A 13636-nucleotide genomic window follows, 5' to 3' on the forward strand; every position below is an offset into this window, starting at 1 on the left:
CAAACTACACTCTGCACTCCTATGAAGATAGAACACAGAGAAACAGAAAGGATTACAAATGGAAAAGTGGTCAAAGACTGTTCTTTATCTCCCTGTTCAATCTATACGCCGACCATATCCCATAGCAAGCTGGATTGGGTTCAGATGAAGGGGGGGGGATGAAAATTGGTGGAAGAAACATAGCAAAATAGGATATGCAACTCTAAATAAAAAAACCCATATGTTTAAACCTGAAGTTGAGCCCATGGAGTTTGTGCCAGGAAACCCAGCCAACGCCAGCTCGGTAGCGCCGGAGGCTGACCATGTCCACATCGAAACTCCTTAACCCACAGCTTATTCTGTTAATCACCACGCAATATGCTAGCTTTAAAACGTATTTTTCATCAGTGTCATATTTATATTTTTATTTTAGGGAGTAATAATGCCATTTTAAAAAAGTATTTTAATTGGGCTGCAGGACCACTTTAAACTGAGAAGGTTATTTATATATATACAAATACCGGTTTAGAAAGAAGAGACAGTGTTATGAAGCACATAAGAAGTGCAAGATTTTCCTCTTATGTATGATGATTTCCTGTGACAGGAATAGAATCAATTTATTCTGACATCAGTGACTTGACTTTTAATTAAAATTATGTCTGAATTTTTGCAAAGCACCCAAATTCTGTTGTATAAATGGTACTCTACTGAAACATCACTTACCTCATCTGAAATTTGACCTCCAAACGTAACCCAAGTCCCTAGAAAGAAACACAATGATTTGTTACTCTTTAGAGTTTTCCTTTGATTTACAAAACACATTATAATTAGGAAGACTTTTCCCCCTTAGGGAACCTCCTGAAGTTGATTTGTTCGATGAACCCTTTTCTAATGAGGAAGTACTCCAAGGATGTTGAATGCTTTCAGTTTAATTGGCTGACAAGCTACTGTGGCGCATGCTTTCATTAAAAAGCTTTATCATACCTAAGGTTGAAATTTCTGCTTTTTGAACAGGATGTGGACAAAATGTCTCAACAGGAAGAGATTACTGTGAGTGGGGTCCAATCCTATGTGTATCTACTCTGAAATAAGTACCGTTGAGTACAACGAGATTTAATCCTAGATAAATTGGTGTTAGACTAGAGGAGCTTTACAGAGACAAGTTTAAGTTGTATGGAGAATTACATGGTAGAAGGTCTGTCTGTCTTAAGTCCAGGGCAGGAGTTGGTAAAAGTATAGGTTTCCCTTTCAATGTTATCCCCTTGTGGATATTTTTGAAAAGCTATTATTATTTTCCATCTTTTTAAAACAAAAATAAGTTATGCCCCTTTACTTCATCACTAAAATTGGTGACCGAAATAGAAAATTTCCCAGCAAACTTGAAGGATTTAGCTGATTAAGGATAAAAAAGTTGCCAGACTGAAGGATTGGATGACTAAAATGAGATTGAAGGATCAGATTATAGTTAAACTTCAAACTAATAAACTATCATAGTATAATTATATCCAATTAGATAGTTGGACAAATGAATGATTGAAAACTAACGGCAAATATAGAGAATGTACTAAGTACAAACAATTCCTATCATCACATGAAGACATTCAGAAAGATGCTTTGAGAAAGGGAGTAGGAAGATGAGAATTTTAAGATTAATGTCGGTAAGAATAAAGGAATTTTTTTAAAAATTAGTTTAAGGTGGTACATGACTCCAGTGAAATTGAATATAATAAATTCAGATTATTCTAAGGCCTGTTGGAAATGTAATGAAGAAATTGGCACGTATTATCATATGTGGTGCTGTATTTTAATGAGAGCTTTCGTGGACAAGTCCACTTCCTCAAACATAAGAGTGGAACAACATGGCAAATATTTACACAGTTAGAAATGGCCTCAAAACAAAGAAACTGTTTGTTTTCTGGGCACAAGTTGTCAATAGTGTGACATTTCACACCCTTAAGACCGCTGTTGATATCCTAAGAGTCATTGTTCTGTATCACTGACAGTGACTGATGGCTAATTAATTAATTCATGCAGACTTTCATGTGTGAGAAGCCAACTTCAGACGAATATGATGATTAAATCCTGAAGACTAATCACTAATCAGCAAGATAACTAGCAAATTTTGAAAGATTAGAAAAACCTCCTGCTATGACATTCAGGGATTGAGGATTTTCCTCTTCTTCTTCTGAGTTATCTATCATTTGTGCAGCAATTATCTTTTTGCTGGCAAAGCAAATCAGTATTCTATACAGCAATTCTAAAAATGAGGGGCAGTCCAAACAAAACATTGTAACTTTTCAACTGAGCTCCAGATCAGCACTAAGTTGGGCACAGGTGTCACAGATAGTCTTGTTCTATTCAAAATTTGGGGAAGTCTGGGCAAAGGGCTTTTGAGTTATGACTTGTAAAATGTAAAACTGTTCCACACCCCCATTCAGAAATAGGCAACTCTAAATACCTCCAGATTTAAAATAACCATATAAATTCAAAATACCAAGCTTGCTTATTTTGAAAAAGAATGGCTGGCCCCATTTGTTTTCCACACATACACACATTTGTCAAAAAAACCAGCCTTGGCAATTGCTTTGTGTTTGGGTGAGAAATAGCTGACTGATGAAAAAAAGGAGTCAGCTTCTGGCATTTTCCCTTGCCTCGTGTCACAGCACGAATGGCACAGATCACAAGAGGGTATCCTGTAGACCATCTTAACTGCTATCATTGGTGTTGTCAACATTCAGGCTGCCCTCGGCTATGTAAGGCTTGGCATCCTTTTTTTCTGCTGGCTACACAGACAAAATATTGTGTAGCAAATATTAGGCCATTTCTTGGCATTTTGAATGATGCACAGGAAGCACAATATGCCATATTCATAAACTGGAGGTTTTTTGAAGAATGGAATTATTTCTGCCCTCTGGCAATCAAAGGCAGAGTACTTGCAGTCCATAAATGTAATTTTCCCTTGTCTCTCAAGAAGAGACAAATTTGATGAAGCAAAGAACCCTTCAAGTAAACATAGCCATCTGTCTCCATCACTATTCCCCTTGCCTCCCCTGCCATAGGCACATAGTCTTTCTTGCAAGTATGTTTGCACTCTGTTTTCCCAACCCTGTAATACCCATTTAGGACTTTTCTGCTGGCAGGAACACCGCAGGCAACGGATCTACAACTGCAGAGCTCTCTAATGCCACATTGGACATCACATTCTCAAGGCAGGGCACTTTTGCCTTATCCCAGTCTCTCTCAGCTGCCTTCTATGGTTTGTTTAGGCTGGCTCTGCCGGATGCACATTACCAAACCTCAAAAACAGACGGGCATCATTTTGCAATTTAAATTACAGATGCAGTTGGCCATGTCTGGATCAGGACCAAGGGATGTATGTATAGCCGCCTAGAGTGGTCATATCGACCAGATAGGTGGGATATAAATAGAATAAATACATAAATAAATAATTAACCCCTCCTAGTTTTGTATTAGAATTCATGTCTAGATCAGACTACAGATGGGCATGAAGCACTTTGTGCCCCTTCATCAAAAGTTGTCTGTGTAGCAGCATGTCCCTTTCCTCCACCGCCTCACCGGGACCTCCACTCATCGGCCCGTGAGCGCACTCCGTCCCTCTTTGTCACACGATCTTCCAGTCCAGACAGCAGACTGGACTTCCCTTCTCCACCTCCTCCGGCAGCTGGCCACTCAGAGGAGAAGGTAGGTCAGCGTGCCTTTGAGTGAGAAGGGTGGGGGGAGCAACACCATGCAGACAAGTTATGGCAAAGGGGCACAATGGGCTTCATGCCCATCTCTGGTTCAGGCTCTTGCACTTGACAAAACAGAATGCAAAGTCGTGTGCAACACACATTGGGAGGTTCCTGTGATGATTCATAATCCATAATCTCCTGTGATGATTCGTATCCATAATCTCCAAGACAGAGAAAAATTAATTGCTATACATTAATATACATCCAGACTGCTTTGACCATGCCAGGGAATCTCTTTTAAGGGAAGAAGGCGATGAAATCATGGGAATCCACAACTGATACATGAAGGAAAAGAAACGGTGAGATCTTGCTTGAAACCTTGTTTTACTGTTCCTGTGGTATGTCAAGTTTATCTATCTATCTATCTATCTATCTATCTATCTATCTATCTATCTATCTATCTATCTATCTATCTATCTATCTATCTATCTATCTATCTATCTATCTATCTATCTATCTATCTATCTATCTATCTATCTATCTATCTATCTATCTATCTATCTATCTATCTATAATATTTTACCCCATCTTTCTCCTAAGAAAGGACCCATGGTGGCTTACAGTGTTAAAATTCAATATTACAGTGAATTATCCCAATATTAAACAGGTTAATAGTATTATATTAAGAATGTTAGGTAAAACATTACTTTAAAAAAAGATTCACAAGTAACAATGCAGAAACCAACTCATTTAAAAATCTTCACCGACAGCCTGTCATTAATGGAAAGCCTGCCTGAAGAGAAAGGTTCTTTACTAACTGTTTCTGAATCATTGTGCTACAATTTTCCTGCTTCTTTCCTTTTCACTCCAGCTGCATCTACCAGGAATTTATCCATTTTGAAATAAACACCTGTGCAATACAGAAATACTCTGTTCATACATAAAATGCTTTACTTTTTATTGTGTTACATGAAAACTCATTTCCCAGGAGTTTATATTTCTGGATGCTGAGATGCAGGGCATATTTTCTGAGCAGTGCGTTACGCTATTAAAGTTCACCAGTCAAAGTCCTGGAATGGATGTACACAACACAATTATAGTAGTTTGACACCATATTAATCACCATGAACCCATCCTGAAGAATCTCGGGATTTATAATTTCATGAAGGACTTGGAATTCTCTGCCAGAAAGCTTCACTGCATTCTTCTGAACCACAACACTAAACCCTAGGTTTTCTGTAGGATGACATTATAGCATTTAGGGATATCAAAAGCTATAACTGTATGGATGTATTCGCAATCCAGCGTTTCCTAACCGGGTGTCCTCGAGGAGAAGGCTACCATATTTGTTTGATAAAGGATATCTCTTATCCTTTCTGAAGCACACATTTGTAACATGCCAGAGAACAACAAAAGGGTGGCAGCATGTTGATAAGTAGGAGCTTAACAACCTTTGTTTCTTTTCTTGCCACTTGAGTTTACACATCATGATGTAGAAAAGCAGAGTGTTGAAGTGTGAAAATGGGAATTATATAAAATATAATCATTTGTTCTTTGTTACTTAGTTACCATGTCACTTCGATTCATTCACAGTTATCACAAACTCCAAGCATGCAATCTTCAGAAATGTGTGTATGTCAATACGTGGGTGAGTGAGTCAGTCCTTGAATTTGGGTCGGATAGGTGGGAGAAGCTTAATAAAATGAGACCTGCCCCATGACTTCCATTTTCCCAAATTTTAACCAAGTCATGCATATCCCACAGCTTTATAAAAACAGTAGCTGAAAGAGGTTTGACAACAGGTTAAGGGGCTGGGCTTGTGGTGCTCCAGAAATTTGTGTGATGATCTGTACTTAGTCTTTTGTGGCTCTGAAAGATATAATGTGTTTTGGCAGAGCACAATTTATAGACCATATTATTTCAGCTAATTTATCTATCTGTGGCACAGACAGAACTTGGGGCATAACTTTTCAAAAGTAACTCATTCTGTTACTCACTATTTTGGACTAGTGAGAGGTTATTAAAAGTTACTGTTGGCTCATTATAAAAGTTATGTCTTCCTGTTTCTTTTCCACTAATGCATTTCAACTCCTTTTTCCTGGGGCTGCTATGGGAAGATACTCACTGCTTTCCTCAAGTGGCCAATGATGTTCATTGTATGAATACATGATTGAAGAAAAGCAAAAAGCAAAGGTTTCCTTGGCATTTTCCCCACAGATGCCTTGCATGACATTCCCCTCAATGCACAATCCAATTGGAGATGGCATGACATTTGTGCAATACAGCAATTGGCATGCTGGCTGAAACCCTGTAAACCAGCATTCTTACGAGTGTTAATCTAGTGGACAAGTTGAAGATAGAGTTCCATCTACCCGCTGGTACTTTTCTGAGTATATTCAACAACATAAGCATCAAGAACTAACAATTACATCCATTTGGGTTTGGGTATTTGGTCGGCTGGAAGAATGGTTGTTGTGGGTTTTTCGGGCTCTTTGGCCGTATTCTGAAGGTTGTTCTTCCTGACATTTTGCCAGTCTCTGTGGCCGGTATCTTCAGAGGACTGAAGTAGGAACTCTGTCCATGTTCCGTTGCTGTTTGTTGGATAGTTGAGTATTTATAGCTGTGGGAACAGCTTTTGTCTTTTTTCAGGATAGGGTGATCAGCATGTTTTTGTTGTGATAAAGGGGGGGGAGAGATGATCTGTCATTGTGATTGATCAGTGTCGTTAGCTGGTTTTTTTGTGCAATGATCCCTGGCCCCTGGCCCTTGTGGCTGGGTAGAGTTTGTTGACTTTTTGCAGGCTGTATTTTTCAGAATTGGGAGCCAGGCCATGTTTAGTTTTAGGCCTTCTTCCTTTCTGTTGACGTTCTGTGGATGTTTATGGATTTCAGTGGCTTCCCTATGCAGTCTAACATACAGATTGCTGGTGTTGTCCAGTACTTCAGTATTTTGAAATAGAATTTCATGTCCAGATTGTTTCAGGGCATGTTCAGCTACTGCTGATTTTTCCAGTTGTTTTAGTCTGCAGTGTCTCTCATGTTCTTTGATTTTTGTGGTTCCAATATATACCTATCCACAAGTGCAAGGTATCCAGCATACTCCTGCAGTGGTGAGGGGGTCCCTTCTGTCCTTTGCTGAGGGGGTCCCTTCTGTCCTTTGCTGACTGTAACATTTGTTGTGGAAGAATGTTAGGAGGTCGTCCTAAGGGAAGCTTCTGTGTTCAGAAGCAGTATAGCTCTGGACGAGAGACACTTTGAACAACCAGTGTGGATGGCCCCTGCTAATGGATCCTTCTAGTTTACTACAGTACTAAGCCAATGTCTGACAGCCACAGACTGACACAGAAGATGTTTTTATAGGCTCTGCTGACCCCACATATCCCAACAGTGACTTCTAAAATTAAATCTAAGCAACCTATACCTCAGCCTTTTAACTGGACTTAACCAAAATTTGACCTAACAGGTGACACAGGCTTTCTAACAAATTAATTGCACCAGTTTATTTTGCCTTTACATGCTTTAACAGGACAGTGCGGTGTCTGTCTAAGCCACAGATCCCAAATGTGGATAATACTGTTTCCAATCAAAGGGACCACTTTTAAATGATAATGGGTGCACGGAATGTGGCCCATGTATGGTTTATTGTGTTCTTACTAATGAATCATTGTGATAAAATGTGTGTCTACAGGATGCCTGTTACTGCTCATCAAAATAATGAGTAACAGAGAGAGAGAGAGAGAGAGAGAGAGAGAGAGAGAGATGTTGTTATATCATTAAAAAGTAGTGAATTACAGTCATGGTCATTCCAGACTCCAAAGTAACTCTGTTATATTGTACTTTGTTACTGGGAAAAGTGATGTGTAATTGAAGTAACATGTTACAAGTAATGCATTACTTCCAATCTCTGGGCATAGTTAGTGCCATTTTGGCTACATAAGGACCAGATCCTAGAGAACTGAAAATAAGTTGTTGTTGTTGAATTGCAGTTCCTATAAAACTGACAATGACATTCTTCTAGTCCAAGAAAAACCTTCCCCAGTTTTGATATATACCCCAAGGCACCCTCTTCTTCTACATTATACTTATAAGCCTTTTAAAGAAGTGGTGATGTTAGTCTACAAAAACATATCTAGGGATATTCAAAACAATTTTTAAAAAAGTTGAAATAAAACACAAAAATGTAGTGGCACTTTAAGGACTAAATTTTATATTCCAATGTCAGCATTTGTGGATAAACCCATTTTGTATGATCAAATGGATGTATACAAGAAAGCTCAAATTGGAATGCAAAAGTTAGTTTTAAGGTGCCACCATTTTTTTTTATTTTTACTTCATTTTGCCTGGATACACTTATAAGGCCATAGATAGTTTGAGACAGAGGTGCCCCCTCTGAATATTTGGGGTGTGGTACCCCGTATCCAGGTCCACAAGCCATCTCTGGTATCATGGAGGCATCTGGCTTCCTATAAGATATGAATTCATTTTCTGTATCCAATACTCATCTTGTGTGAACTCATCTCCTGCCCAAAATATGCTTTTTTGAAGTTATTAAGTAAATGTTTTCTGTAACTTTTCTTCAAATATATTTTCATTAGGACAACAACAGTCTAACATTTCGTGTCCTTCATATTTTCTCTGCATAACATAAGTGCCTTGCAGAATAGGATGACCTGCTACATATCTCACAAAGTGTGTCAAAAGCGGAGACCAAAAGAAGATGAAAGGAGAAGATAATTGAATTCATTACAGCCTGGTCATGCTGGCTGGGGATTCTGGGGGCTGTAGTTTAAAAAATTCCACACTCTGGAATCAGTTCAGGAACCAATTCGTCCCAAGTGAGGCTTGATTAAACTAAGCTATGAAATTAACTCTCGTTTCAAAGCTTTCATGGTTCTATTATGAAATCAGTGGACTAAAATGACATTCTTAACCTTATCAAGGAACCTTCAAACCGAACTCCTGAGAAATCTTTACCAGCTTAAAAATGTCCCAGGGTGATTTAATATTTGGATGCAAAATTATTGAGGAAGGATAAAACCCATGGAGAAATCTACTTTGTAGGCATCTTGTTTTTCCGCTTCTGAATTTAATTTATGAAAGTATATGTATGAAAATATTTGCCCTTACACACAGGAGAGGAAAAAGACAAAATGCTGAAATAGAAAGTCCTATGGAAATTATTAGCATGAGTGCTGAGCTGTTTCATCTGCATGCTCCTAATGTATATAGTCTTTCTCCAGCTGATGTCTGCTATTTACTCTAGCAATAGCCAATAGCTTCAAGGCAAATTCACAGAGCTAATATGATAACACACCGCTTATTCCAATATTCAGCTACACAGCTAGCTCTGTAATATGGGGAATTGGGCTTGATTGGTAGTTACCTTCTTGATGAAAATTAATCACTTCTGTGTTTGTGTGTGTTTCATAAATTTGTTCATAGCCCTCAATGAATCTTTTGCCCTGAAACAAGCCAATTCACTGTGGATCATTTAACCTTTATTTAGGCTCATACATTTTAAAGTATTTTTAACATTGATATGCATTATTGACTAGAAATATTAACGTGTGTGTTGGGAGAAAGCTAATAGAAAATGCCAGGACTAAAAAACAGAGATGTAAACCAAGAGAAATCCAGGGTTCAAGTGTCCTCTCTGTGGTGACTTCCCTGGCAACCTTAGATCTGTCTCTGTCAACTTCTGTTTATCATATGTAATGTTAGGACAATAATTGTGCATGACCTTCAGAAACTGTTGTGGAGATTATTTGAGATAATGGGTATGAAGTACTTCGGGTCATTAAGAGTGGTAAATAAATGCTAAGTGTTAACTCTATGCTGCTTCCTGGAAATAGCTGGGAAGACAACTTAAATGCACTCAATGGAAAGCACACAGCCAACCTCATCATATCCTGGCTTGAGCAGTATAAATAACTAAGTCATGACAGAGATGCAGAGATTTTTTGCTAAGGTGGTGTTTCCAGCATTTCTGATAAAGTCTTGTCTAATTATTTGCAGGATGCATTCATCTTAAATACTGTGGGTCCCACTAGATTTTAAATGGAATGCACAATCCTCATCGTTAACCCATTTTCCCTCCCACAGTGGAGTTAAAGTCGAGCGGGAGTAGAGAACGTCAGCAGGCCTGGGGCCAAATATTCACTCCCAGTCCCCACCGTGGGAGGCACCAGGCTTAGAAATAGACAACACAGCTGAAGTAACATAAAAATAAAATAACAAATATGCAAAATCAGAAACACTTCTGTTTTTTTTATTTGGAAATCTTCTGGGATCTTAGTGGGATTGTTTTCCTGACGTGATTAAATTAAAAACAACAACAATACAGTACTCTTTGAAGCCTCTAAGAAGGGGGCCAATTTTGTGTGTAGGGGAAACAGTTTTCAGTGCTATTTTTTTTCTCCAGTGAGTTTTTTTGGGGTGGTGGTGGCTGGGGTTCACAAAAATAGCCAGGAGAGTCTATATGCAGCCTATGGGCACAATTTAATAATAACTGTGTGCCATCAACTCAGTCCAGATTATGGTGACCCTTATGGCTTGATAGCGTATGATTATTTGTTTGTTTGTTTCTATTTATCGCTCAGCATTTGACCAAAAATCTTGTTGGAACAGCACTAATACATTTAGCAAACAATCTGAGCAGAAAGGGGCAATAATCTGCCAGAGAATCTGGACATGTTTCCTCCTTAATTTTTTAAAAAACCAAATGTAAATTGTAGGCTTCTTTCCCCTTTCTGTCTCATAGCTTTAGGGACTATAGTAATCTACACTAGTGCTCTCTTTCCTGCATGATCCTTAAATAGATTTACTGAAGCAATATCCACATGTTTTCGACTTTTACTCAGTTATGACTTTCTAGATTAGCTACTCTTGCTCAATAGCCACAGGCTCAGCACTAGCCCACTGCATTCTGCAAGCATAAACACTATAAGGCTTTCTCGTCAACAGGGCTGTCAGCAAAGACACATGGTACAGATGGAAGGGATTCAAATGTCTCAAACAGATTATCTAGCTTCTACCTTTCAAACTTGTTCAGAGTCATTAGCTGGTAGATGGAAGAGTTGCCCAAAGGCGAAGAATCCATGCAGGGAACAGAAGACCTTGAACTTATGTCTAGGAAGCTGCCCCTGTTTGGATTTGCAAACAATTCTGCTGGGCAAGGAGATAGTAATTATTTCTGGATCTCTTAAAGCATGTTTTCACTTCCTTCGATTTTCCCTTTTGAGTCTATTTTTGTGATCAGCTGTCTTTATCTTGCTATAACTGTAAGTACTGAAATGTCCTGTCTGTCTTGGTAACACCAAAGAAATATGCAGAGCCCCATTTCTGCACCCCAGGAGGAAACCGATTGCAGGCTACCATAACGCAAGCTAATCAGGGAAACGGAGCACTGAAGCACACAACTTAATATGTTGTGTTGCTCAAAGCTGAAGGGCTCTCAAAAGAAATCTAAAATGCTTATTTGCTATTTAACGGAACAACCCCTAAACGACCGCAGCTCTTTGGGAAGATAATATTATCCAACAAAACAAAAAAACAGAAACAGAACAAAAAACACCCAGCAACAATCATATCAGACCAAACAACTGGATTTATCTGTCCTTATCCAATTTTAGAAGAGGTAGCTGTTTTAGTTTGTGCAAGCATATCAGGCAAAATCCAGAGAAACAAAACAAAAAAGACAAAAAAATATGTGGCACCTTAAAGACTATTATATTTTAATGTGAGCTTTGATGGACAAATCTACTTCATCAAACACATGGAATAAAAATGAACTACTGGATAAAATACCAATTACACAAGTAAAGCATACTAAATATTAATTGGCTCTAAGAGTCTTGGGTATTTTGTTACTTTTCACATGCAGTAATTTATGGCCTATGTTTGTTGTTGAATTGTAAACATTCCTCCAGGAGATAGAAGGCTTTCATGGCCAGGATCTAATGGTTGTTGTGGGTTTTTTCCAACCAGATAGAAAACAGATGACAGGCATGAGCAAAAGGGAGGGAGAGAAGAGGTGGGGTGTGTGAAGGTTAAAAATTCAAGCAGGGGGAAGAGTCTATGGATAGTAGAAGAATCACATGTGTTAATGTAGGAAATATTGAGAGTTTTTACTAGACATAGGTAAAGGCCCCCTTGACAATTTTTGTTCAGTTGTGTTCGACTCATCCCCGTTTCCAAGCCACAGAGCCAGCGTTTGTCCGAAGATAATCTTCCGTGGTCACTTGGCCAGTGCGACTTTGACACGGAATGCTGTTACTAGACATAGAGACGAATATAAAAACAAATCAGGATATTCGCTGAATATCACTGATTCATCAGATATTCATAGCTTCATATTGTTGGAGTCCCTTTTATATTCATCCCTTCATTCCCTATCTGCTTATGCCCCTGTGGATCAGCTGTTCCTTGGGGACATAAGCAGAGAGGGATTTTCCCTTTGGGAGGCTTGCTAAAGCCTGCCCAAAAGGAATCCCACCCCCCAGGTCTGGGGGATGGCTTGATTCCCCTTTCTTCCTCTTCCTATGCCTGTGCCGCATAAGAAGAGGAGGGAAGGGATCAAAGCGATCCCCCAGCCCACGGCTGCGAGATGGCTTGGGTCCTGCTTCCCTCCTCTTGCTATTTTGCAGGGCATAGGAAGAAGAGAGGAAAGGGGATCAAAGCCATCGCCCCGGCCCAGCTGCCTTTGCAAAGGCAGGAACTAAAACCAGCCCACAGCCACGATGCCTTTGTAGAGGGATCATCACTTTGACCCCCTTTGCCCTCCTCTTCCCTGACCCCACTGCACAGGAAGGCTGAGGGGACCAGGTCTTTTTTAAAAAAGATAGATAGCCCCATGGACTGTCTAAAAAATAATAATGACCTGATGAACTGATGAACTGTTTCATTGTTTGTCGGGTCACTGGGAGGCAATTCATGGTTCATGGGTTGTCAAAGCTTCATCCCCATTTCTGTTTTTTACCTTTGAGCCGGAAGGTTGAGGCACAAAGTGAGAAGTAACCAAATACCCTAGACTCTTTGAGCCAATAAATATTTAGTATATTTTATTTGTGTAATTAGTATTTCATCGAATATTTCATTTTTATTCCATATGAGTGATGAAGTATACTTGTCCACAAAAGCGCACATTAAAATATAATAATTAATCTTTAAGGTACCTCGGGACGTGGTGGCGCTGCGGGCTAAACCGCAGAAGCCTGTGCTGCAGGGTCAGAAGACCAAGCAGTCGTAAGATCGAATCCACGGGACGGAGTGAGCGCCCGTCACTTTGTCCCAGCTCCCGCCAACCTAGCGGTTCGAAAGCATGCAAATACGAGTAGATAAATAGGGGCCACCTCGGTGGGAAGGTAAACAGAGTTCCGAGTCTAAGTCGCACTGGCCATGTGACCACGGAAGATTGTCTTTGGACAAAACGCTGGCTCTATGGCTTGGAAACAGGGATGAGCACCGCCCCCTAGAGTCGAACACGACTGGCCAAAAATTGTCAAGGGGAACCTTTACATTTACCTTTACCTTTAAGGTACCAAATGTTTTCATCTTATCTTGTCTTGCTTTCTTTCTTGGGGTTTTGCTGGATGTCTTTATATAGAAAGCCTTGGATGTTTTGATGCATTAGATGTACTCACATTCATTTCAATGGACAGGATAACTCAGCATTTGAAATATTTATTTAAAATACCGATGCACAACATACAGGAATCCACTGCACCGCTCCTGCACCCAAATACTGTTGCCCTCCAGCCTACAATGGAGGCAATTTCACTATGTTTGGGAAGGTGACGTGGTTTAACCCCATGTTTTTCAAAATGAGAAGTGACATTTAAAAAGGACTCCTCTGGCCCTCAAATGGATCTCTTTCCCCCTAAAACATGATGAAATTGCTTCTTGTGCTATCCAGGAGAGTACAAAGCATCTGTTTAGTTCCTCAAAGTCCAAGGGAGCAGCCCTGCA

General features: G+C 39.5%; 1 protein-coding gene across 2 annotated transcripts in view; it reads right to left on the reverse strand.

Annotated features, from left to right (window-relative positions):
* KCNAB1 (potassium voltage-gated channel subfamily A regulatory beta subunit 1) overlaps positions 1-13636 on the reverse strand; it is a 231741-nt gene that overhangs the window by 46170 nt on the left and 171935 nt on the right. For both annotated transcript variants that reach the window (XM_072996106.2, XM_072996107.2), the window contains exon 4: positions 703-740. In XM_072996106.2, coding sequence (XP_072852207.2) covers positions 703-740 — 38 coding nt within the window. The remainder of the gene's footprint in view (positions 1-702; positions 741-13636) is intronic.

Source organism: Pogona vitticeps, chromosome 3 (assembly GCF_051106095.1).
Source record: "Pogona vitticeps strain Pit_001003342236 chromosome 3, PviZW2.1, whole genome shotgun sequence".
Lineage (NCBI taxonomy): Eukaryota > Metazoa > Chordata > Lepidosauria > Squamata > Agamidae > Pogona > Pogona vitticeps.